This window comes from Battus philenor, unplaced genomic scaffold, assembly GCF_028537555.1.
Source record: "Battus philenor isolate CCGP_79_NKW_IND1 unplaced genomic scaffold, ilBatPhil1.0.hap1 SCAF_26, whole genome shotgun sequence".
NCBI classification, from domain to species: domain Eukaryota; kingdom Metazoa; phylum Arthropoda; class Insecta; order Lepidoptera; family Papilionidae; genus Battus; species Battus philenor.
This window is the reverse complement of record NW_027181689.1, coordinates 2,185,014-2,212,673: the sequence shown is the minus strand read 5'-3', so window position 1 is coordinate 2,212,673 and position 27,660 is coordinate 2,185,014. Positions and strand designations below refer to the sequence as shown.

Sequence of the window (27,660 nt, the reverse complement as noted above, 5' to 3'; positions counted from 1 at the left end):
TTGGTCGTATATTTATATACGCTATTGAGATAAAACCTAAGCCAGAGTCACTTTGTGTTTGGCACTAATCGGTGTAACATAACTCCTGAAGATGCCCCGTGGAGGGGTGAAACACGTGTTGAGTGATTTGACGGTGGCAGTTGTGTGATTCGCATTGTTTGCCGCATATGCATTTATCAGCGGGCTGGCGGGCGGGGCACTTTGTTGCACGACTACCACTGCATGTGCGGAAGTGGCTAAATATTGGTCTTTTTCTTATATTAATATATGTTCTCAGGTATGCGATGAAGAAGATCAGTAAGAACAACCTGATATTGAGGAACCAAGTGGAGCAGGCCTTCGCGGAGAGAGACATTCTCAGTTTTGCAGACAATCCATTTGTGGTATGTTTATTAATTTAAAATAAAATATATCACTAAGTATAAGCCAATGATGATACTCATATCATTTTAGGATATAATTAAGTGGATATAAATTCAGCAAAATTATATTTATTTAAAAAATAAATATTTAATAAAATAAAATACTTTGGTACCAGTGACATCTTTCTCAAAGTATGCTATCTGTAAAATCTTTGTGACCTTGAACGTCTAAATGAGAGTTCAAGTCATCAAATATATTATTTAATCGGGAGTTTAAGACGACTGAGGGTCGTCTGGAAAATGTAGCCTGTCTGTTTCTGCTCCGCCGTGGTACTGCCTGCAGTGTCCAATGCTGGGCAAGTGGTACACCGAGCCGTAAAGCCCGTAGATGGTACTAGGCAAGCGTGTGGTGTGGAGCGACACGAAAAAATACATCCTTAATCCCGTACTTTGGACCACGATGTGGTTTTAATACTGTCATCTTCCACAATTTTTTTAAAATCTTGCAACAGAAACTTTTTGAATATCGGAGTCAGACGTTACCTTGCGGAAGTCCATCCTAAATAAGAGAAGGACCAATATTTAGCCACTTCCGCACATGCAGTAGTGCCTTGACCTTGGCACTAATCGGTGTAACGTTACTCCTAAAGATGCCCTGTAGAGGGGTGAAACACGTGTAGAATGATTTGGCGGTGGCAGTTGTGTGATTCGCATTGTTTGCCGCATACGCATTTATCAGCGGGCTGGCGGGCGGTGCATTCTGTTGCACGACTACTAAAATATGTGCGGAGGTGGCTAAATATTTGTCCTTTTCTTATTTTTTTATATTATCTCGGATACTATTGTGAACATGTACATAACTCAATTAAAAATAATTTAGTTTTTATTATCATTTTAGCCGTAAAACGTTCACTCCTGTACATCAACCAAAGAACACCCCTCATATATTACCAGTGATACCGGTTGGAAGCAGTATACTGCGTTTTTCGACGACCTGACCAAGGTCATTTGTCTACTTTATGGGTGGACGTTCTGCGTTACTTGCCGGTCTGTGGTTTCCATTACAGAACCACTGCATCTTCAACTTGCCAACTTCCTAGGCTTAGTTGGTAACTCGAAGAGATCCCGGGACTAGTTTTTTAAAGATTTAATCAACTCTTAGTATATCTATTTGGAATTCCGATGTTTATGTAGTATATATCACACTTCTTATGAAAATTGGTAATGGTTTTGTAGTCATTCCAAGTAAGAGTTCTTTGTGTTTGGCACTAATCGGTGTAACATAAGTCCTGAAGATGCCCCGTGGAGGGGTGAAACACGTGTTGAGTAATTTGACGGTGGCAGTTGTGTAGTTCGCATTGTTTGCCGCATGCGCATTTGTCAGCGGGCTGGCGGGCGGTGCACTTTGTTGCACGACTATCACTGCATGTGCGGAAGTGGCTAAATATTGGTCCTTTTCTTACTTAGGATGGATTTCCGCAAGGTAACGCCTGATTCCATTAAACATTAAATATTGTAGTCATTCATTACATTTTATCCACGTGCCGAGAAATTACGGTCATTAGTCAAAAAACTAGATATATGTGATAAGGATGTCCGTTGTTTAGGTGACGATGTACTGTTCGTTCGAGACGAAGCGCCACCTGTGCCTGATCCTGGAGTTCGTGGAGGGGGGAGACTGTGCAACTCTGCTGCGCAACGGACCGCTGCCGCCCGACATGGCGCGACACTACTTCGCGGAGGCGGTGCTTGCCGTAGAGTACCTTCACTCCTATGGCATCGTGCACCGCGACCTCAAGCCCGACAAGTGAGTGTCGCGACTTGTCGTTTACCTCCGATAGATGGCCTTGGCTGTACAATACATGTTTGAGCTTCGGGCGACTTCGTAATGGTTCGGCTCTCTTCGGTATTGCATAGCTTGCTGATATGCAATGCCGACGATAATCGAGTTGTTCCGAAGTCACTTTAATAAAAGTATATTTTTATGAAATAAATACTCTGCACCTTTCTAAGTCGATTAGCGGAGAATGACTGTAAGGCATTAAATCCACCTTTACACAATGGGTAAAAATAGTAAATAATATACGATCATAAAATATTAACATAATTGTATAGTAATATTATGCAATATAGTGTATATAGTAGTACTACTAGTATATATTACATTACATACTAGTATTAATACACACTCAACAGTTTTATTTTAAATTTACTAATGAAAAACCCAATTTTTATACTTGAAAAAAAAAGCATTTGTTTCTTTTACTCTCCTCTTTTCTTATTTTTGATTGGGAAAGCCCTATACATTATACTATTCTTTTGCAGCCTTCTCATTACTGCAACTGGTCATATTAAGTTGACGGACTTCGGGCTCAGCAAGATGGGACTTATGTCGTGTAAGTATTACAAAGACACTAATAGAAGTTATATTCTTAATTGTAGAAAGCTCTTGTTGGAAACAGTAGATTCCTTATTACGACTTACATTTACAATCACGTTCAATAAATCGCATGGGCAATCGTTGAGTGTTTGTATTGTCAAATGTCTGGAGTTAAAAAAGCATTAACATTAATTATTTACCTGGCGAATGCAGGTTAGGACGACCATCTCGAAAATTACTGGAAGCTTTTAACCTCTGGTATTGTTAATTTAAACGAAAGGACTATGTAAGAAAAGGACCAATATTTAGCCACTTCCGCACATGCAGTGGTAGGAGTATACCTCCTGAAGATGCCCCGTGGAGGGGTGAAACACGTGTTGAGTGATTTGGTGGTGGCGGTTGTGTGATTCGCATTGTTTGCCGCATACGCATTTATCAGCGGACTGGCGGGCGGTGCATTTCATTGCACGACTACCACTGCATGTGCGGAAGTGGCTAAATATTGGTCCTTTTCTTACTTAGAATGGACTTCCGCGAAGTAACGTCTGATTCCATTAAATACGAAAGGCCTATAACAAAAACAAAGTACTGTGTACTTATTAATAACTTGCACAGTGGCGACCAACCTGTACGAAGAGTACGCGGACAGGGAGGCGCGCCAGTTCTCCGACAAGCAGGTGTGCGGCACTCCGGAGTACATCGCGCCGGAGGTCATACTGCGACAGGTAAGTCAAATTAATCCCTGGTAAACTATTTTATATATATATATATATATATATATATATGTGTATATATATATATATATATATATATATATATATATATATATATATATATATATATATATCTGACTCCTAACAGGAAGTAATAGCAATAGGGAATTTTATTATATAAAGTATCACTAAGTTTAATTTTGAGATTGATGGATGGATAATGTGAAAGATGAAAGAAGAAAGATAGAAAGACACTGTAATGGACGAGAGGGAGAGAGAGAGAGTAGTAAAAGAAGAATATAAAAAACATTATTTTTTTAATGTAAGTCCCTGTCTTTAAAACATGATAGGCGGAATGAGAGACCCATAAAATGAAGTCATTAATTTAATTTCATTATTAAAAAAAAGGAAGTGGTAAGGACTCGTTTTTAATCGAAAGATCTTGTTATGTGCTATAGCTGTTAGCTTATATAGGTTATAATTATTTTTATATGAGTACATGTGGTATAGATAACTTTATTTAAATTTTCAGGGTAAGGAGGGGAGGGGGAGAGATCTTTAAATACAAACAAAATAATACTAATGCGTTCTGTTCAACAAAGTAGTGTCTGTAATTACATCAAATATATGTATCTCTTCTGTTTTATATAAAAAGGATTATATTCTTGTACTATTTTGATAGGCAAGTATAGGACGTCCAGTCACAAGGTGGAAAAACTAATTAGTCAAGACTGCATTTTGTAGAGTGCAGTGGAACTAACCCAAATAATTCCCCCATCTCCTTTCGTCCATCGTACAACAAGACGCACAGATTCACGACATACGTTTTGCTAATACTTTTATAGTGCGGACAGGCAAAGAGTAGAAAAACCTACCGGCGTCATTGTTTCCAAACAATTATAACTTAGAAGTCTTCTATATTTATTTTCTACATTTCCTATATTACTAGCAACAGAATTCGACTTCGATAAGTAGTCCACTAAGACTTGATCTTTAGGGAAGCTTTTCAGCAAGGCAAGTCTGGTACTTTACGCTATGTTTGTGTTCTGATTGGTAATATTTTCTATCCAGGGCTACGGTAAACCGGTGGATTGGTGGTCTATGGGTATAATACTGTACGAGTTCTTGGTCGGCTGCGTGCCTTTCTTCGGAGACACGCCCGAGGAGTTGTTCGCTCATACTGTCAACGGTGAGAAAGTGTTTAAATAGTAATATCTTTCTGCTAAAGCCTTAATTTGGCTTAAGTATGGGATTTATAAAAGATAAAGTCACCAAAAGTAGTAAACGAATATTTTTGTTTTATTTATTGTAGGAACACTCCTTGTGTTTACATTTGTTGTCGTAACTTCAGTTCATAAACGCTCACTGCAAGGCATAGAGTACCTTCAAAGATATCTATCAGGTCTGGCGGGTTGGCGATCGCAGTGTGGTATTAAGGTACGCAGAGGGCGCTGCTGTCCATCCTCTAGAAACTGATTTATGACCAGTTGCAATTCTATATAATTAATGCACAAAGTGTCTCGCAAGCCTCAGACCTCTTCCACTGTGCTTCCATTACTCATGTACTTACTCGTACATTTAAAAACATATATTTATTGCGTTTATTAACCATTTTTTATTTACACTTTATTGAATTCCAAAAGTACCAACAAACATCGAAAAGGCAATGTAGCAAAAAAAGATAAGAAAAGGAGAGATAAGGAATGACGGAAGGAAAAGGCGGTTTATGGTGTAAAAACATTCCACCGTTTACATTACAGAGTATTATACACTTATGTGTGTACAAAGTTGCCTTTTTGCACTTTATACAAGCATTAAATGACATCTGTTATCCTAACAATGCTTTACTTATAAGCAATTATATTAGATAATATACAAATTAATGTTAATATGTTACAGACGACATAGAATGGCCTTCAGAGGAGGACTTCCCCATCGCGATAGAAGCTCGTACCATCATCACAGAGCTGTTGGCGCGAAACCCTAGAGATCGTCTTGGCACCGGCGGTACGCACCAGGTCAAGGTATAACACTTACATAGATTTTTTTTATTAGATATTGGACTTTATATGTATGCTGTTAAAGCTCATGTTCTTTGTTACTCGGCTCCACCGTGCTGGGTTATCTTCAAGCGTGATGCAGCTATTTGGGTAGTACAGGCCCACTGCAAGGCAAGGATCGCCACTATTAAAGGTCTTGCGCTGTTCGCATCCAGCGACTTGGCTAAAGCCGGTCTACCTTATGAGGGTCTAAACGAGAGTTCCCTAAACTTTTTTATGTCGTAGACCCCTTGCCATGTTTTTGTATGATGTAAGTAAATAGGTACTATCAGTGTATGTGTTGAGATCCACTATCGTGGACTCCCATTTTCATTTCATGGACTACCAATTTTTTTTCGCTGACGTAGACCCCTTGCAGGTTGTCATAGACCCCTAGGGGTCGATATAGACTACTTTGGGAATCACTGGTCTAAACACTTCGCGTCTACCGGTTCGTGGTCGCCAATCGAAAAGTCTTTTGGCTCGAAGAACACGAGTCAGGTCATCGTGACGATATTTAAGCAATATTGGCTGAAAGTAAAAAGAAGAATTCTAATGCTGCATATATTGTTCAATTGTTATTTTCAAAGATCTTAGGTTTATAACATTTATTTATTTATATAAAGTAATAAAAGATAGTAGTATAAAAATATGTAGAAAGAACTTGATAAGACATTTAACAGTTTATTTCTATAGAATTATCTTGTTTGCTCCAGGAACACATTTACTTCTACGGACTGGACTGGAACAATCTACTTCGGCGCAAGGCTGAGTTTATCCCACAGCTGGAGAACGACGAGGACACCAGTTACTTTGATAGTAAGTAAACAAAATTATATCATAACTACTTGTGCCCGCGACTACGGCCGCGTGGGATTTAACAAAAAAAAATTTTTATCGTTTAAGATTTTCCCTGAAATAAATATAGACTAATTTTCTCCTTATAACATCAGGTACCTGGATAAGCCATTTCAGAGATTATCTGGAACAAATAGACGAAAATAAAAAAATGTAATTTTGGTGTATGTACCACCAGATATATATTCATATGCATGAAGTAAAAGGCGTTTATTTTAATATTACAAAGAGACACACCAATTTTATTTATTTGTATAGACTTATATAGTATATATTATTTGTACAGAATTAATATGTCCAGTACGACGACGTGCCTAGTTCTTCAAACCTCGAGTACATAAATAACTTTCTTTGTTAGTATTTCTTTCTTTCGAAGATTATTACTTAAGTTACTGTCCAGGAATAATAGGTTTAGAAATATTTGCCGAGAATATATATTAAGTGAGATTAGATTTGAAAGCATCAATAGACAGAACATAATTAATATACGTTTTTAATTATATTTTACCTTAGAGTTAAGTTTTTAATTACAAGATACAACTAGCTTTACTCCGCCTGCTTCGCGTGGCTCTGCCTTTTGTGAGTGTAGCCTCATAAATTTGGTAATTTTTGTCGTATTTTTGGTAATTTTTAATACGCGCAAAAAAATATTCAAGCCAGAGGTTTTATGTCTATTAAAACTATAGTTTTAAAAATACATTTTTGAAATTAATATACATTCAATCCTTCTCTAACATATACCCGGTGAAGGTATTATTTCTACAAAAATTTCAAAACTTAAGCCTTACGATTTCAGAGATATCATGATGAGTCAGTACAAGTGAAAAACATTTTTATATATAAAGCGTCTAACCGCGTACTTTTCGTCGATAAATATACATACTGTCATACACATAAATATTGCCTTTTATGCGATGTATTATAAAAGTAAAATGTAACGTGTATTCACTAGTATTAAGTGTATAATCCTTTGTCAGGCCGATGCGACCGCTACAACCACAGCGAAGCGGATACGGACGAGGCTGCAGAGGGCGCAGAGACTGGCGACGACCCTCTCTTTGCAGCCTTCTCCTCTACTTCCCCGCAGTGGCGGCGCCACTATCACCACTCCCACTCCGCCATCTCACACGACTCTAGGGTACGTACAGTTGTATTTTTTGTAGTCTTTAATCCGTATTTAGATACTTACACTGAATCACTGACATGAATGAAATTGTTAAAAAGCATCTGTTTATTTAAAAAAGTAGCGTTTAGATACGGTACGTTCATATACAGGAACGTTCATATACACGACTATATAAATTTAACTTTTCATAACCATTTCTCTCTTTGTCCACACACCACTATTTTTACTACCCCCGCCCCCCTACTTTCCGACACTCCTCTTAGAAATGTTACGTCACAAACGATAGACTTCCCTATTAAAATAATTCTTAATATACATTATACCAAAGTTGTATGAGAAAGAACAAAGAATATAGTTCACTATTAAATGGTTTGATTTAGAATTTAGCACAGTACAGATAGAAAGAGATAGAAAGTAATTTTAGGCAAAAAGAAAAACTTTAAATATCAGACAAACTATTTCACGGTAAAGCGAAATATAATGCAAGACTTATTATGTTGGTAAAAACTTCGGTAGTGAGAAGTCTCCAAGCATAACTAACAATGGCGAGCGGCGGCCTGCGCAAAAATAGCCGAAGTTGACCGATGCGCCGGCGCAGGCAATAAACTTTCGTGTAATGTGCGTCTTTTTAAGTCGCCACAACATTATCCTCAGTAAAGTATCTTAACGGTGATCGTCAGAGTTCCATAGAGAACCCTTCCACCTTCGCCATTCCTCTGTGTCACCTCTTATCACACAAAGCGACTCCACCACCACTTTTGGAGCAGATGTATTTTATGAACGTGCCCTATTAGATAACAATTTTGAAATATGTCATCTATTCACACCATCTTTGTATCACTTTAAGATTTTTTTCTTAAAAAAAACAATAATGCTTATGCTATGTAGTTTAGCGATCGCTATAGATCTCTTCCTGGTGCCTATTTGTCGCCATTTTATATAATACCTTGCCTGGTATTAATATGTATGAACTTTAGTAAATATTAGGGGACCGGAAAGTAATGTAGCTTTCTTAAGTTAAATTCAAAGGACTACATTTTCAACAAGTTTTTATTTCTAATCAACTATATATTCACCTTCGTAATCAACAACCTTTTGCATTTATTACAAAATTACAAATTGTTTTCGGTCCCCCTAATAGAATGCACAAGTGTATTTTTTTTTGCTTTAGAAGCACAGACATTGAATAAACATCATTAATATTGGGAGAGATTGTTAAATTGGTTGGCATATTGTGGCAAATGCTTTTGTAACAAAATAGCAGGAAAACAGTGAGCAAACGAGACGGATAACTATAGCTACTTGTGTTCGGATGTAGACTCCGAAAATACATGATTTTTTAATCTGTTTTTAGTAACTAATTAAAACCGCCTCCGTATTTACATAGCTCTATAATTTAGGTATATATTCCGAATAGTTTACCATGACGGGCATAATGCCAAAGGGATTGTCTATTAGTTAACATTTTGGCGGTGCATTTATAAATGAATTAACGTGAAATATTTAAGTATGTAATAGTAATAATAAAAACTAACTCTCTGTATTCGCTTAAAATAATACCTTTCCTTAGATAAAATGTTATTGTTATTTGTCGTAACAGAATTAATTAAATAACTTTCTATTAATATACTTAATGAAAGGATACAATACGAAGAATAAAAGGTAGTCATGGTTTACAGAACGTTATTTGGTCTGACACAAATGTTGTCCGGTAACAGAATTTGAATTTTAAATTGAAATTTAGAATAAAAGCCTAATATAATTAAATATTTATTTATATATCATAAAAATTAAAAAAAAGAAATGTGCGGATTTTATTTATTAAAAATCATAGCTAAATGGTGACCGCCTTTTGCTGCAGAAACATGAGGTAGCATTAATCTTGCGAATGATATCTTTAAGCAATGAGATAGATAAAAAAAGTCAATGAAGGTAAGGTCCGGTGACCTGTATGGCCGTCTTATCTTATGGCCGAAGAAATCACGAAGAAGCGCCTTGGTTTTTCTAGCCGTGTGAGGTATGGCATCATCTTGTTTTGACTTTGTGAACTAAAGGCTTCTATGTTTTCTTAATAATGGCATGAAATTATCGTTCAGCATTTGCCATCATGAGACACAGGTCATAGTTACATGTAATTATATTGAATTTAATTTAATTATTTATTTTTTATTACATTAGTATATAAATCTGGGCTATTAGATCTTTCAAATTATTTTTCTTTAAAACTATATGTTTATACGCTATTTACAATCTTTTAGTTGATTTATAATTAGTTTTATGATTTTGCACAGAGTACGGACAGTTGGCCCGGAACCCCGGACAGCGCGGGACCGCCGACCACTCCCACTGCACCACCGCACCACCATCCCAAGTGCCCCGTGAGTACTGCGCACTTTGCTTAATTTAAATTGCACCAAAACACTTTAGCAAATCCCAAAACATATCAATATATCACTATGCATATAATTACTTTTAGATTTAATGTATAAAATAGACATTGCAAGTTTAGATAAAATTATTTATTTTATTTATTTAGAAGATTAACAGTAGCTGTAGATCACACGTTCACTGCTGGACATAGGCCTCCCCAATATATTTCAAATAGGACACAGCCTTTCTCGACATCCTTAATAAAGTTCATGTATACTATGTTCGCTGCTATATTTTATTACGTCATTAAAAGCTTGATTTATATTATTTAATGTTGCTTGAGCCCCAATGGGAGGTTACCAGTCGTTAAACGTAGATGAAGGGTAAGCGACATACTTCTAGCGAATTGAAATGGCAATAAGCAAACCAAAAAACTTGCAAAACATCTTACGTTGGGGCCTCAAGGATCCTGAGTGGAGACCACAGTCGTCCGAAGACCCTAGATGCTAGCCTCCTTCCTGTTTTATTTTTAATCTATGCGTCACTAGGAGTAAATGAATTAGGTGTTACTGTTAAAATTAGGTTGAAAATATGAACGTAAATGTTAAAGTATGATAATGGAAAAATTAAAAGAATATTTAAGATGTAAATAATTTAAACTAACGAGTCAATAACTGTGATAATGTAAAGACTGTGATCTGGGAATTTAGACCTGGGAAGGCGTTGCAGAGGGTGTCTATCAGCTAATTGGTGTTACAAGTTTATATATTTCCTTCTTGTATTAAATGATTGAAGATAGTTTTTTTATTATCCTGTTATCGTATATATTTATGATGTTGAGCAGTATATCGGTTCACAGATGGTGGGAGCCGGTGGCGGTTCAACTGCGGAGTCTTCGCAGACGGACTCGGACGATGTGTCGCCGGCAGCCCGACGCCGCGCCGCCTTGCGCCCGCCCGCGCTGGCTGCGCACACGCATACCCACACGCATGCGCACGTCGCTCACGTGCATGCGCACCCGCACCCGCCTATGTTGCCGCGCATGTCAGTATCATTATTATTATCAGCCGTAAGACGACCACCGTTGGACATAGGCTTCCTTATAGATTTCAAATATAACTAGTTGGAAGCAACCTAGCATGACATTCAACAGGTCATCTGTCCACATTGTGGTTGAACGTCCCACGCTGCAGTTGCCGTTACATAGTCTCAAGTCCAGAACCTTAAGACCTCAGTGTTTATCAGATTTGAGCACTGCGTGGCCTGCCCACTCTCACTTGCCAGTTCGCTGGGTTCCGCCGGATAATTCGTTGTTCACTTCGCGTGGCCCACCATTTGTTTTGTGGGTGTATTTTCATAAAATTCATTCTTAATAATTAATGTTTAATTAAATATATTGTGCCGCCAAATTGTAAATATAGATTTTTTAAAAAAGCCGTAAGCCATATTGTTCTTTTTTTAGCAAAACAAATATATTCTCAATATTGATCGAAATAGTGATGAAATGGTAAAATGTTGCAATATTTAAACATAACTTTTACAATCTAAAAACTGTCTCTTACTACGTAGTTATAAATAAAATCTTAATGCGCAGATTTTAAAGAAATTTATACCATTTTGTTCTCTTAACAGAGCGGACACTTCGAAGCGAGAAGAAAAGGGAATAGACAAGGTGGATAAACCGGAAAAATCGAAACCCATCACACTGGCCGCGCCCAAGTCCATGCGTCGCTCCGCCAGCACTTCCGGTTTGTCGCTGGTCATACATCCAGGTGGGCTTAATCTTCAGTTCAAAGTTTCAGATATTATCTATTTCGAGTAGAAATAACTACGTTAAAAACTGAGAAAAATTAAACAATAAAATAAAGGCTGTCACAGAATGTTGGCATTATTAAATTTTTTATTATTTTATTATTACATTATTTTATCAAGTATTTCAAGAAAATGAGATCGGAAATATTTTTACTATATACTTAAATTTAGATGAGAAAATAAAAGTTATTGATTGATTATTTATACTTTTTATATGGAGTAAATGAAAGTTGTCAATATATTCTATGAAATACAATTAAATATTTAATTTTATTACACTGTTTGTGATGATTTTTTAAGTATTTATGGCATTGATTAAAAGAGTAATGTACTAAATATTACTCTTTTAACTTTCACGTGAATTTTCGAGTGTGGTAACATTGGTGCGTTTTAGCAGACGAGAGCAACGCAAGCGGCGGTGCTGCATCTCCTTGCGCTGGCAACACCTCATCAACCAACTCCTCGAGGGACTCCTCACCGTGCCGTGACCCGCCTTCGCCCTTCGCCATAGCCAACCAGTCGTACGTACTAATTGCCTGCCTTTCTTTTACACTACGATTGGAAAAGATTTCAAAAGTCATCATAATCATCACCATATCTGCCGATAGAAGCCCTAAGCAAAACATGGGCTTCCCTCAAAAGATCGCCACTATAACCTGTTTTGGCATACCCGTATCGCTTGCTCGTCTAAAAGTGTCAGTGGAACACGGCACATCGCTTATTCAGCCAAAGGTCTTGGAGGCTAAAATGTGCTCGAAAAGTGATCACTAGCCAGTGGAAGCGGCATAGAAAAGGGGAGCCATTTAGCTGGACTTTCGGCATAATCGCGGGAATACGCTGATGTTTGTGAGAGTCATATATCTTGCAGTGGAAGTTGCATGGATGAATGAATTGTACAATGCGATTAAAATAAGAATAGGACGGGCTCTCGGCTAACTTCACTCATATAAGTACGGTCAGCATTAAATATATAAAATAAAAAAATAATAATAATTGTTTTTGTTGATTGTTTAATTTGTTCTACAATGAGCAAAAGAGGTAGTGTTTTACATCGGCGAGCTCGAGAGATTATCAGCAATGTTGATAAGTACTTCGAGGAAGAGAAAAAACGTGCCATTATGTTGTTGGACCAGTTAAAACAAGCAAGAATTGTACCAGGGCCAGATGGCAATATTCATATATCGCGTGATGTATTTGGAAGTTTCATTAAGCATTTGGAAACTGCTTCGAAGGTAATCGAGCGAGTGACTTTAGCCACTGGTATTATTTTTTAACATTGCTTTTTTTGCACACTATACCAAGTTCCCGTTGTGACGTCACAACATGGCGCTAGGCCGGTCCTATTCTTATTTTAATCGCATTGTAAAAGTGAATATTTTTTTTAAAGAATTTAACGAATATTAAAATTTTATTTAATAGCTTCTGGTTGTGACACACAGTGTGCAGCGCTGTGTTCCATGGCATTTAACACTGTTTGCTGGCGTTGCAGGCTGATCCAGTCGTCGAAGCCGCCGATCGTAGTGCGTCGTGGGCCTCGCGGTTTCGGATTCACCATCCACACGGTTCGCGTGTACTACGGCGACTCAGACTACTACACCATGCACCATCTCGTCTCCGTGAGTACCACCACCATTAAACCATATTATTACATTGACATTACATTCTTAGTTATTACACCTAACTCGATAATACTGGCCACTTTGTTACAATTTTTTTAATTGTTCTTGCGCGTTCGAAACGTTTAAAATTCGAACGCTGATTTGAATTCGGACGCTTTTAGTGATGTAGCCGCTACCATTGAATTCGGGTCTTGCAAATAGTCTTTATAAACATGTAAATGTACGCCATCTTCCTCTGACCTTCCTCGCCATCAAGGAAGATCAGATACGTGCTTGGGTGATAACTGAACTGGACCTGCTAATCGCGTGTGATATAGCCTACGTGATACGTAAACACAAGTTCTTTATAAAGATGACTTTTGAATCATAGATTACTTGGGGCGGTAGCGCCCCGTAGTGAGCACAGAAACATTATATTGGCCTTATTATTATTTAGTTGTCTTAAATGTTTATGCTAATATAATAGTTTTAATGGATATTATAGACAATAGACGTTAGATATTTCAAAAAAAAAGTGCGGTAAAATTGTGATGATGCTCGGCGGTCCATAAAAGTGGAAAACTCTATAGTAATATATTTGAAATCAGAAACTAAAATACATATTAAATGAAACGTGTTTTGGTTTTCTCATATGCTTATTGCAGTGATATTGTAGGTGACATGATACTATACATTGTTTATCAACGAGGTTGACTTAAATAGAAAGTTAAGAGTATAAAAAAAATAAAGTTTTGTAATTAATTGCACGAATGCAAGATTCATTTCAAATTTGATTAGGTTGAAACAGGGTTTTAATCTTTGAACCAACTACGCGGTTCTAGCTGCGAGCATCTTAGTTACTACTTTTTACTTAAGTATATAATAAAAGCTTTCTCTGGAGAATCTTTGTTGAAAAACAGAAGTGTTATAATCATAAGTAAAAATGGATTACTTCGTTGTTCAGGCTGTGAGCGAGCAGGGCGCCGCGTGGGCCGCAGGCCTGCGTGCGGGTGATCTTATAACCCAACTCAACGGGGAGTCCGTACAAGGCTTGCTGCATACACAGGTTAGTTCAATTTTAGACTTTATTTTTTATACATTAAGGTTCTTTATAAATCCACAATATAATGTCTTTATTTTCTCTTTGCAAATCTTTATACTGCTGTAAAAGCTTGCTTCGCAATTTTATCCTCTTAAAGAAGAAAAAAATATAGTTAAAACGAAAAGTAACATTTGGTAATGGCCACTACAACTTACAACGTGCTTCATGAAAAGGCTCAAGATTACCCAGAAAGCAATGGAGTCGGTTATGATCGGAGTTTCGAGAAGAATCAGAGGAGAACCAAGATCACCGACGTAGCTGAAGATTTTCTCGTGTGATGTGACAGTGGGCGGGGCATATCTCTCTTGCAACCAATAGCCTTTGGGGCCGAAAAATTCTCGAGTGAACTCCACTAGATGAAAATTCCTGGATGTAGGCATCGCAGTACCTATCATCGTGGCGATCTTTGGGGGAAAGGAACTTCCCACACTGATCATATATGTCACTTTAATTCGTAAAAGATAAATTGAATTAAATTAACACTGTATATGGTTTTACTGATGTTGATAATTGAATATAACCTTTATATGTAAAGTAATAAGATTGAATTTGATTAATAGGTGCTGAAGTTGTTGTTGACCGCGCCGCACGCCACGTTACGCGCTACGCCTTTAGATCAGACTACTATTCAGGTGAGTTTTAATGTATTTTATAGAAAATTCTAGATTTTTTAGACCGTTGAAATAATGAAGAGGAAGTTGAAGTTGCTGGCAGCGTAAGATTGGTTTTAGTGGTCTAGGCCTTGTAATGGGACTGGCGTGATGATATTGAATTGTCTTTGTTAAAAAACTGAATGTAATAGCGGTAGTTTGTAGTTTGTAGCTATTGCTACAAGGACAATTTATTTTCTGTACCTAAATATTTGGTTTATACTGGCTCTCGAAGTATCAAACGATTAGGTTGAACCAATGAGGACATTGCCTGCCAGTGAATAGAGATCTATTTGCGGTAAAAGGACTAGTGTTACAGTAATAGTGTTGACTAACAAACTTGTGCGTGTCGTAGGCGGGCGGGCGGCGACGTGCGGGCGGGCGACGTGCCTCGGCACCCCCACGGCCACGCCCCCGGCGCCGGTGCTCCCTCTTCCGTCGCATCTCCACCAAGCGCGCCTCGCAGGAGATGCACCAGGTATGTACATTACATACCTTCATCCTAGATGGAAGTATTGCATAAAATTCTGTCAGCGCTGTAGTGTTCCCGAAACCGCCGTACCGCACCTTGGGTATGCGCACGGAGAAGGGGGGGAGTGAGTATCGACCGCTCTGTTATGATTTTCGGAGGTAACGCTCGTAGTAATATTAGCTTTACAGCAACCTATTGAGCGGAAATTTGTTTTTCCCCGGCATTTTTAAATTGGAATACTAAACACACGGAGAAATAGGAGGTAAAAAACAATAATAAAATAGGGAGGTATAAATAAAACAGAAGTAATGTAAATAAATTGAAAACTATATCCGTGATAAAATGTGATGACCCGTTTTAAATAAATATAAGAAATTAGAATACAAAATAGTATAGCGTAAAAATAAACCTTACAGCGAAAAAATGTGATAAGGAAGAGAGGCGATGCATGAGAGGAAATTAGTATGTAGTGGAACCTCTAAGGAGTTTACACTCCTTAGAGCATTTACTTGGGAAATTTAAAATTTCTGCGACTTCCCAGTCCTGAGTTTTAACCAGAGATTCTTCATAATACAGCGGTATACAGATATGATAAGGTGTTGTTGTGTGTAGATGGTGTCCGCAGCGGGTAGCGGCGAGTGCCCCCCGTCCCCCGCGGCCTCCCCCGCCGCCGACAGCCCGCTGCATGCCAACACGCACTACCAAAGGTACGCACGAACACGCTGATACGCGCTTATAAAGGTACATATACACTTAACATATTACAATAAATGTGTAAGCAAGATACACACGTTGCTGCATTCACCTTCAGTAATAATTTGTTTTTTTTCAATGGTTTTGGAAAATAAATACGAGTTTTTTCGACGTTTCTTATATTCTCGATAATATAGTGAGAAGGCAATACTTGTATGCATTTACTAGTACAGGATGATTTGGTTTAGGTGTGAAAGCCTAGAATAATTTTGCTGACAAATGAGCTAACTGTCCATTCAACCCGTAAGGTTTTACACTCATAAACAATAAACTATATTTATTTCACTATGATTTATGTTAATATACACTTTTTCAAATTATATATTGTTTCCATCACCGATGAGCATATACGTTTATATATATAATTCATTACATATTGTTAATATACCTGCAGACAAGTATAAATTTTTACAAGACACAAAAAAATATTAAGTTCCTCTTACAAAATAGTTAATTAAGCTAATTTTGTGTATGTCTATTGCATATTAATGATCACAAATTCGAAAAAAATTTTTTTTCTCTCTAATACATTTAAATGTATATTTAGGCCATAATAATAAAAACATATTTAAAAGAGCTAGATGAAAAGTTTTAGCCTGAAAAGGTAAGTATTCTTATATATGGCTTTCTACCCGCAACCGCACCTATGAGATGCCCCACCGCTCGCAAGGAGCGGTACAGTTCAGGTCCTGTGATACAGTATTGCTTGAACTTGGAATTATTTTAACAAAGATTGTATAGTACATAAATATGCCTGAGACATACCAATCCAATGTTGTTGACTTTCACGTAAATTTAGGTTTAATGAAAAAAATATAATATTGGCTTTATAAGAGAGATTATCAAGTTTTTTCTCAAGGTCTGCTGTATAGAATAAAAAAATTGAGACTGTATAAATTTATATTTATATTATATCGAAGTCTCGATTTTTCCAAGATGGTTGGTAAAGCATATTCTAGAGTATAAATACTCATTTAATTTTTGAATATGTATTAAATCGATTACGTCCACAGGCCATCGTCACTACACGGACTGAAACACAAGCTGGGTGCAGGAGAAGTTCGACGCGCGTCATTGCAACACATGCCGCTGTCCCCGCTAGCCAGGACGCCGTCCCCATCTCCGCAGCCACAGCCCGCTTCACCCACCAGGTAAAGCCACGCCCACCTTGTAAATCTACGCCCACCCGACCCCGCCTACTTCCGGACAGCCTACTTTAAAGTCTATGCATCTTTAGTGCTAGTTTATAAATACAAATAGAACACTAGATGTTCCACTTATTAAACTACCTCCTCAAACCCACCCACTGCTGGTAACATTTTGTAAAAACCGTTTTTATTTCACCTCCACCCGTTGAAAGGAATCTTCCTAGAAAACAGTCTCAGCTGATTGTAGAGATATTGTGATGAATCAATAGTATACATGGTGGGTCTGTTCTGTGAGACCACACGATAAGTTTTTGACCAATGTGTGTTGCCAGTGATGACATACGGATCTGAGATGTGGTCGCTTACAATGGGCCTTATAAGAAGGCTCAAGGTCATACAAAGAGCAATGGAGAGGGTAATGCTCGGAGTTTTGCTGCGAGATCGTATCAGAAATGTGGAGTTTTGTAGAAGTACTATGGTGGTGGGTGGGGCGCATTGATCGTTCATTCCGTGGTCACCACGAGTCGAGGTGGACTTGATGTGGGTAGGCTTCCTAGTCCTTGCTTCTAGTTGGACTCATGATAGGATCGGGAGTAGTCGCTGAATGCGGGCAACGACAGATGATCGGTTATCGTGAAGATCTTTGAGGGGGGGGGGGGGGGCTAGGCCTATGCCTTGTAGTGGGCGTCTAGCAGCTGAAAGAAGATAAAAATTATGTTGCATTCTGAGTGTCTTGTCATTGATATCTATTCCATAAAAATGTACAAGTTAGTAGACGTATCTTTACTATTCCTAATATTAGGTTTATACCAGTATTTTACTTCAACCTTTTATGTGTCATGCCACTGTAGTCTTTCTTAGCCCCCCCCCCCCCAATGTAACATGTATTTTTTATGATAAAGCGAAAGAGTTAAAGTTCTGTCAAGTCCACAATTAAATTAAAATTGATGTTCCAAATAAATGATAGTTTTTGTGTTTTAAATAGTTCAATGTAACATGTACGCCTTTAAATTAACACAAAATTCAATCTTTCACATAATTTCATTACGTTATATGTTATTAATGTCAATTGATTATATGTTGTTGCTATCATTGAGATAATTGACACTGTGTTGTGACTAACATCATAATCTATAAGAATAAATCCGTAATTGCAAAAATGTGCGAGAAACTAAAAACAGAATTTCTTTAATAACTTTTATCATATTCAACCTACAAGGGTTATTTATATATGTATAAACCAAATCAAAGTCATATTTTTCTGCATCTATGTATATAATTTCATTTTATATACTCTGGAAATTATCTGAATTATTACGGAAAATAGATTTTGCTGGAATTAAATTAAAACGTTTTTGAGAGTAAATGTCCTTTACGATGTTATTCGAAATATTATATTGACCGTCATCAGTAAGCTTGCAATACGATATTATTAATGCGTATATATCTGCCAACTTCTTCGCCGCAATAGTTTTTTTACTGTTTTATAAGTCACATTGGTAAGAAAAGGACCAATATTTAGCCACTTCCGCACATGCAGTGGTAGTCGTGCAATGAAATGCACCGCCCGCCAGCCCGCTGATAAATGCGTATGCGGCAAACAATGCGAATCACACAACTGCCACCGTTAAACCACTCAACACGTGTTTCATCTCTCCACGGGGCATCTTCAGGAGTTATGTTACACCGATTAGTGTCAAACACAGAGAGATGGTTGATATTATTTACACATTGTTAAATTTCTTTTAAAATACCAGCTGTTGAGTTCCTGGTTTTTTTCAACAGATCAGCGTTCCGAGCCGATAGTAGCTTACTGCTTTTAATGTTGAAATAATTGCAGGTTCAAAAGCGCTTGTTAATGCATATTTGAAAAAGGAAATTTCGAATTATAAATTTCAAAAATTTTGACGGACTGTCGTAGCAGACTCCTCTCTATATCTAAAGTTTTAGTGGTTCTACTTATGATGTAACGTACAAGTACGTTACATCATAAGTAGAACCACTAACGTAAAAGTACAAAAGTAGCAAGTACTACCCATTACTGGAGACTTATCGAACATTATTTCCCGCGAATAATATCGTACTCGCTCTTACGATTCTACTTGCGACAATTTCTGTCCCGAATTATATTGTAATAGTGGTTTACAATTTGAGCTTCATTAAAATATTTTCCTGAAAAAACTTACTGTTGTTTTCGTGGAAAACATTAATGTTGAAATTGATTGCTATTTTAAAAAAAAATCTGCTGCACTTTTTATTAGAATAAAATCACAAGGTGTAATAGAAACGGAACAAGTTTGCAATACCACAATACGTATTTATTCGGTGGGGGCGTCGATATTCGACGATCATACAATGCTGTGTTTATAACAAATGTATCATTCATCGAGACAAAATTTTCTTCGATGTATATATAATTTTTAATCTGGTCTATTCTCTCTCGGTCTTGTCACGGAGCGACCGCTTAGATGTTGGTAATCTCACAGTGCAGGATAAATTAGTCTTGCCCGATTGTTACAAGGAAAATCCACATTTTGTTTTGAATGTAACGTTTATTACTATTACAGTGTAGTAGTTTAATACATTATAAAAAACCATGATGATGAAATCCCGTGAAGGCAATAAGACTTTCTACCATACTATCTACTAGTTAAGTTAGTAAGTTTCTGGAAGTATCTAGAAGTTTCCAAAGTGTTGTAAGTAAAGTGAATGTCCGCGGCAGCCGATGCGAGGCACGCAGCCCGTCCCCGCTGGCGGCGCGCGAGTGTGGTCGCCGCGCTTGGCCGCGCCGTGACCCTGCCTCCCCCCTGCTGCGACGAGCTCTCTCCCCCGACAGGTTTGTACCTGACCACTCCTCTAAAAGACCCTGCGCACACGGAATCTGCAAATACTGCTTGGGCAGCAGTATAAATCTGGTCCAAAAAAAAACTTTGATTTCTTCTTCGAGCCTTGCTGTCTAAAATGAGATCTGGACCAAGCGCACTCTGCACTAAGTCCATTCAAGCTTGCCGAATCCGTAAAGCATAAGTGACTTTCAGTTCAATCGCAGATTTATAACCCACCCCTAGGAGAGTTCACTATGTTCCACTGTGGTATCACAGCTGTATTAAGAATGATCAATATCTGATGCCTTTTATAATTGAACGATATTTGCCTAAAATCAGCGTGTATAAAAATGTACACACGGTTATTTCTATTTTATTTTGTAGATTGATAAATACTTCTTTTGTAAAGACTAAAAACATTTTTTACCCATTTTTTTAAGATGATTAGTTATTGGTGTAAAAGCTTAAAAACTTTTTCATTCACTCATTCACTATTTTAAATTTTTTTACACCTATAACCATTCACTCTGTTTGGGATGGTAGAAGAAAAAAAAATAAATATTTTGTTTGGTAGACCACATTTTCTTGTAATAGTTCATAGGTCATTCCGGCATGTATTATTTCTATGATTAACAGAAAAAATATAATTGTATTGTATTGTATCATTAAACATATTCATTTTAACTGTGCTTGTCTGTAGAATTAACATATATATGTATTAAGTATTTCATGGCTTCTTATTATATGTTATCAAGTAACAACTTTTATTAACTCTCTTTCGATCCAACTTTACCAAGGAGGGTTTACGATCACGTAACAGGTGTTCAGCAAGCATTACCCGATGTTTTTATGTTATGTTTTATTTATGTTTTTACCCTATGTTTCTATGTATGTTTGTTGAGGGAAATTGTACCTAATAATCATTGGCAGTGTAAAAATCGCTATCTTAAATGATATCGTAAACTACCAAATATTATATATACGTATATAATACATTCTTAGGGTAATTTGGAAGTTTTTAATTTTTTTAACTATTATCTTATTTATAACACTTTAGTCGCTTTTTGTAATGTATTTTTGCAACGAAATATAGTTAAATATAGTATATGTAGCAATATTTAATATAAATAAGAACGTAAAACGTTTTACATATATATATATATTGTTATGCAGTATTTTTATAATATAGAATAAATTTCGGTGCCGCACTATTATAGACGTATTAATCGTATGCTTTACAATCAGAGATCACTAATTTTATATAAAAAATACTTATATACTATTTTTGTTTCAATAATGACCATCAAACTCTATGTTAACCAAAATTAGATTGCACCCGCGTTCTGCGGAAGCTAAGTGTTCCATCTCGCCGTTGTGCTGCGGCGTCGGCGTGGGCGTTAGCGGCGCGTCGGGTGGGGGAAGTGGACGTCGTGGGGCAGGGTGGCGGGCGCCAGCCCCCGCACCTCCAACACCACCACCTCCAGACAAGCCGGACGAGCCGCCTCTGCCGCGGATCGCTGAAGAGAAAGACTCGCCAACTCATCATGCAGCACACTCCCGACTCCCCACTAGGTCAGCCTTTATAATTATTTACTTGCTGTTTTAAACTGACACTCGAGATGGTTTAAAAGATAATTAATAATTGAATTAAATTATAAATAAAGAATATTCGATAGATGTTTTATTCAACTATTTACGTAATTATAAAAAATATATTAAAAAGTGTACAAATGAAAAATGAATATATTTTCCTTTTTTAATAGCTTTGTAAAAGGAAATAACTCTTTAAAAGTTGTCATTACTTATTGTAGCAAATCATAATTTTCGCGGTATCTGTATTAAAGTTGTTTAAAATTATTAACTTCTAGTTCTTAATGAATTTATCTTTGTCTTTGTCTATCGCTTACAACGTCATGTTTCCTTATTTTTTACGTAGTAGAAGAAGCCGTGAACGAAATTAATATAAAAGAAATCTTACCAAAAGAAAAAAACTCCCAACGTCTTTAACTCATACACGAAGCGTTAATAATATATGTATATATATATATATATATATATATTATCCACATAGGTGTATATATATACGACGTCATGAATACCACACAATTTAATTATATTTATTTGTGGTAACTTACAATGTCTTTAATAGAGTAGCAGAAAAATATATGCTTGGGAAAAGCATTATAAATATTCTAAAATATTTAAGGTGTTTAATATGTATGATATGTTATAGGACCCCAGCTAAGCAGAGCACGCCGAGCATTTTCACATCATCGCCGAAAAGCCTGAACAAGTGCGTGCTGGACGCCAACGCGTCTTTCGCGTCGCTGTCTCTCTCCGACGAGTCATTCGTCGACACCTCCGTGGACACTTCTAACTTGGATATCTCCAGAGACGTCATTTTGGGTATAAACACTTACAACTATAGCTATAATACAAAATTTATCATCATCATTTAAGCCGCTCATCAAATTAAGATCCCTTTAATAATAAAACAGACGGTAGTGCAACTTGACTTTGTGATATTACTGTCATAAAAAGTTTTCGTTAATTTGACGAACGGAATTTTACAATAAATTAAGTTTAGTTAAAATTTATTTTTTATAATTTTAATTAACTTTTATACTTTTAATCAATCAAAAGGCAGTAATAAAGTACAAACTTAGATACTTAAAAATATGAAATTAGTTACAATTGTTACCTTATAACTATCTCAATAAGAACATTTAATGATTTAAAGTCAGACAATGACAAAACAAAGAAAAACATTACTAAACAGGGATCATCGATTCGGTGCATTTTGCAGAACAGACAGTAATAATTACGAGTCACACAGTCACAGCCGTCACGTTCCAATGAGGTTTAAATTGTATTGTGTGTATTCAATAATATCGAACGAAATTGTCTTTTAAAAGATACGACTGAGACTAGACTAGACTAGAATATATCAATATCACTAATATATGAATTGTGGAGGTCACACATCCTGTGTAAGGGTGCACGTTTACCAATATTTGCCTTATTTCACACAGAATATTGAAATCGCTGATATTTGACTCAAAAAAACGACACAATTTTTTTTATATACATGCGAGGAACATCTCACAATAAAGTTATGGACTGTGGTAACATATTCCGGTATAGTGCTACCAAAACCGCCTTAGGTATAAGCGTGGCGAGACGGGGAGGGGGAGTATGGGCCTCGGGGTTTTATTTCCTCGGTCCCCACTTTGCCGCGCTCTCGATAGCAAAAATGTTGGAATTAAATCAAATGTCAATTATATCAGAAATTTTATTATATCAGAAATTTTGGTTCTTTTAGCAGGACTATGACTACTATAACCTTTTAAAGATCAATCTCAAAACTAGTATTAATGGATTAATATAATTGTTTTTTGTAAAAGCCTTAATCTTGTGTAGCTACTCTTTATGTTACTACCTCATACTAGACTAGAATCCATTTTAGATCTAGCCATCACTGAGGGTCACTTGGAGTTATTGCCACTATAACAGTTCCATTGTTTTATTTCAGATGATAGCAGATCTAGTACAGACACAAGCATAACTACTTCTGAAATGAGCAAAAAACTCAACACAACTTTCGAAATAATGCCTTCGATCAGCCAAACCGAAATTCAACCGAAAACGAGGAAGAAGTCCGACTCCAGTATCAAGGAGGAAGATTTAAAAGTAAAAGAAAAGAGCAAAACTAAACAAGAGAAGTCTGAGCTGAAGAAACAGGACTCGATAAAGAAAGTTGAGAAGGCCGAGATTAAAATAGAAGAAAAGCTTCAAGAAATTAAAGTAGAAGATAAATCCAAAACCGAAAAACCGATGGAGAGAGTGGGTTCGATTAAGAAATCAGATAAGCAGGAGAAAGCGGAGGCTAAGAAGGAGAGGCAAGAGAAAGCGGAGATAAAGAAGCAGGAGAAAATGGAAGCGAAGAAATCCGAGTCGGCGAAGAAACTGGAAGGATTGAAGAGGCAGGAATCTGTGGAAATAAACAAGGTGAGCAGTAGTCACTTTGACCGTCTAAATGTATTGTATATAATCCGACCGAAACCACTGTACCGTTCCTAAAAGAAAGCGCGACGCGGTAGAAGTAAGCATGAAAATAGGCATGAGCTTCGACGGGCCTTGACAACGGACTGACTGGATGGGTCAGTCGATACAACTCCCCCCGTCTTATCGTGTACATTTAGAAGGTACGGTACAGCTGTTGCGGTAGCACTATAATTCCATTGTTATCGGCTTCTTTTATTTTGGCTTAGTAGAAATCTCGTTTCTCGAACTGTCTTGAAACAATGACCCTCAAAGCATTTTTTATATTTTATTTAAGCTCAATACAGAAAGTTGTTTTTTTCTTTGCGGTCAGTATACACTCACATTTTTCAGTAAACACATTTTAACTATTATGACCTATTAATGAGATAAGTATTACATGTTCTGGTATTAATTCTGGTAAATACAGAATTACTATAATTTTTAAACGTTGAACGCGTTACAGTCTCCAGAAGCCGAGTTAGGAAGCGAGCAGGCTCGGAGTAGGAACAGCATGGTCAGCAAACTACTGGGCGTTATGGGCAGAAAGACCACACGCGACGCCCACGACGATGATCACCGCGCGACTAAGAAACAGGACAAACATGGGAAGAAAAAGGTTTATTAAATTATTACATATCTAGCACACTGCCTTGGTTTTGTTAGAAGTCAAATTTGTCATCCAAGGGGGCTTGTCTTATTTTTCTATTTTTACCTTTATTTGAAATGTTATTGTTCGTTTTAAAGGGCGGAAATAACCCACCGATACCGCCACCAGTTGTGGCGATACCAGCGAAACAGATCGAACCAATGGCACCAGAAAGGACTACCGAGAGGTCTGAAGCCGTTGAAGAGAAGAAGACGAAAAGGGGACGCGGCCGCGCCTCCAGCTCCTCTTCGGGGGAGAAATGAAACAGTTTATACTATTTTTGACTTTTATATAAAACATAAGTCTAGCATTGGTTCAAAATGACTGGACAGCAATCGCTCCAAACAAATTTGGACTTTATTGTCGATAGCATATGGTTGGTATTCGCATAGTTTTATTCGAAAGTATATTTGGATTACGAAATGAGGCTACGTAAAGAATATTTTATGAAATATATCTTGAGCATCTTGATATAGAGACTGTCGGAATGTTTTGTTACGAATGTAGCTAGACTGCATGACTTATTATGCGATATTGAACCTTATTCACAAGGTGTTATGTATTAATTTAACATAATTATCGACATAATTATTCAAGATTTGCGTTTAATTTTCAGTACAATTTTCAAGTAAAACATTATAATTAGGAGGTCGAGGGATAATTTTCAAAATGTATGTATTAATAAAAGCATCTTTTACATTAATTACATAATTAATATTAGGTTATTCGCATTTAAATCTTCTTTTCTCTGGAAACCATTTACTGATATAAACTTTAAATCGACTCGTAACATTTTCAATAAATATATGTTAGTTTATAAAGAAAATTGCTTAATTAAACCTTATATGTTAGAGAATACGTATTAAATTACTTTAACACCAGTCAAAAGTTTGAATATTATCTGTCGTATTTTTTTTGAAGGCTTTAATATGTCTACGCTTTAACGGTTGGGTGTACTACAAGGCCTGTTGCTTGGCCCTCTGAACTACGTAAGGACTATCATTGGTTTCCTAATATAGATTACGTGTTGACATATGTGGAATATTCTAGAATATCTGCGTCCGATGGACAGATGTACAGTTCTATTTTTACTAGATAGCACGGTTTCGAGGCGTCTTAAGTAAGTTTTTTTTTTTAAATAAATCTTCGGTGTTGTGTATAATGTATGTAAAATAAGCGTGGTAGGCTTTTCCTAGACTGTATTTAGCTTTATAGCGGTTATTCGATCTTCGAGCTGATCTCCTTTGAAGTGACAATACGCGGGTCAAATTTAACCTACCTTTGCTTTCGTATAAATAATCGGTATGTATTGTCAATGGAACATTTAAATAAAATTGTCGTTGTGGTACTACTGATAAACGTGATTGGCTATTTCAATTCGCGCCAAATAGTACCAACATAAAAATATTGTACTCTATGGAATTATCTAGAGCAGTGAGAGCAAATATTATTTTTTTATTAAAATCGTTGAATAAGACATTTGTAAGTTATACATTGTGTTTGCGATCACTGTCCTAGAATTTTTATAATTTACAATTGGAAATTGTGGACACCCTTGCATAACCATAAACACAATTTTAGGCTTTGATTTTTAGTAAACTAAGGCTTCAATCTATGGAGCTTAATAGGCTTTTCTATTTGCTTCAGTGTGAGATCGGCACAAAATTTTATGTTTTCGTTTATCCAGTATTACATTGTTGAGGCGTAAAAAAATGTTGTTTAATTTTTTCGGTTAAATAAAATTTAAGGAATTGCGTACACGCTTGTTCTATTTTTGTATAAAGGAATGAGGTGTTTGTGCGTTTAAGGGGTATTGTTTTTAATCTCATCTTAGTTTGTAGTTTATACATAAATTTCCTAAACTTGTAGCTATAGGAACATTTTGTGATAATATTTTTAATGCCTTTAAGAATTCTTTATAGCATGTTTATTTTCTAATACTTTTTCTTTCTTTTCATAAACAGGCAAATGACTAAAGTCTATACGGCCATTATTTTCTATTATCTGTGTTTTAATTATCTGTTATTTGTTGCAGTTTCTTAATATGCTTTATAAAAAATATCAAAATGCAATACTAATTTTAAACATTTAATAACAGTGCCATAATTCTGAATAATTTCGTATTAACTTTCACAGAAAAATAGTTCAAAAGTCACGCTTGATTTACATTTTTTTTACAACTATCCAGTAGCTTCAAAAATTATAATTTGTCGTTTGACCAACAGTCTTCCATATAAAATATAATGTCGTTAATAATTTCATATTAAGTTATAATTTTCCATTTGTTTTGTAGTATATTTAACTTATGTTGACAGTTTTGTTAAATGTTGTATAACAAACAAAATTATTGTTTCCGATTTATTTCATAACTAGTAATCGATATTAATGAATCTTTTTGTCACTTACACCGTGATGTCGTAATGTGGATATGCTTATTTATAAATGAGGTAGATTTTCTTTAAATTTTGGTGGAATTAAGTAAATTTGGCGGACTGTAAATCTTTATGTAGGCATATCCATAATAATATATCGAGTTGGACATCATTTTAAATTGTTCATTTATTACAAAATTTCGTGTTTCCGTTGCAAATTGTATTATGGCCGAATTTTACTGAAAGTAAAATGTTATTAAAAGCAAAAACAAACGCCTTGTCAGCTCTTGTGCGTCATGCAAGAACGAACAAGACGTTTGTAAATTTGACAGTTGTCCAATTTACGTTTATTTTTTTATTCATACTGTAATTATATGTTTCTTTATAACT

The 27,660-nt window shown here is 36.4% G+C and overlaps 1 protein-coding gene across 1 annotated transcript in view; it reads left to right on the top strand.

Annotated features, from left to right (window-relative positions):
• The window catches only part of dop (microtubule-associated serine/threonine (MAST) protein kinase dop), a 132,843-nt gene extending 105,462 nt beyond the window's left edge, over positions 1-27,381 (top strand). Inside the window, exons 14-37 of the mRNA XM_068768613.1 lie at positions 278-383; positions 1,970-2,169; positions 2,688-2,758; positions 3,358-3,467; positions 4,527-4,644; positions 5,355-5,479; positions 6,211-6,313; positions 7,330-7,490; positions 9,770-9,856; positions 10,708-10,892; positions 11,481-11,620; positions 12,055-12,181; positions 13,150-13,276; positions 14,223-14,324; positions 14,921-14,992; positions 15,366-15,488; positions 16,095-16,189; positions 17,249-17,386; positions 20,106-20,219; positions 21,538-21,780; positions 22,442-22,614; positions 23,741-24,216; positions 24,716-24,868; positions 24,997-27,381. Coding sequence (XP_068624714.1) covers positions 278-383; positions 1,970-2,169; positions 2,688-2,758; positions 3,358-3,467; positions 4,527-4,644; positions 5,355-5,479; positions 6,211-6,313; positions 7,330-7,490; positions 9,770-9,856; positions 10,708-10,892; positions 11,481-11,620; positions 12,055-12,181; positions 13,150-13,276; positions 14,223-14,324; positions 14,921-14,992; positions 15,366-15,488; positions 16,095-16,189; positions 17,249-17,386; positions 20,106-20,219; positions 21,538-21,780; positions 22,442-22,614; positions 23,741-24,216; positions 24,716-24,868; positions 24,997-25,161 — 3,514 coding nt within the window. The 3' untranslated portion in view covers positions 25,162-27,381. The remainder of the gene's footprint in view (positions 1-277; positions 384-1,969; positions 2,170-2,687; positions 2,759-3,357; positions 3,468-4,526; positions 4,645-5,354; positions 5,480-6,210; positions 6,314-7,329; positions 7,491-9,769; positions 9,857-10,707; positions 10,893-11,480; positions 11,621-12,054; positions 12,182-13,149; positions 13,277-14,222; positions 14,325-14,920; positions 14,993-15,365; positions 15,489-16,094; positions 16,190-17,248; positions 17,387-20,105; positions 20,220-21,537; positions 21,781-22,441; positions 22,615-23,740; positions 24,217-24,715; positions 24,869-24,996) is intronic.
• Positions 27,382-27,660: the final 279 nt, after the last annotated feature.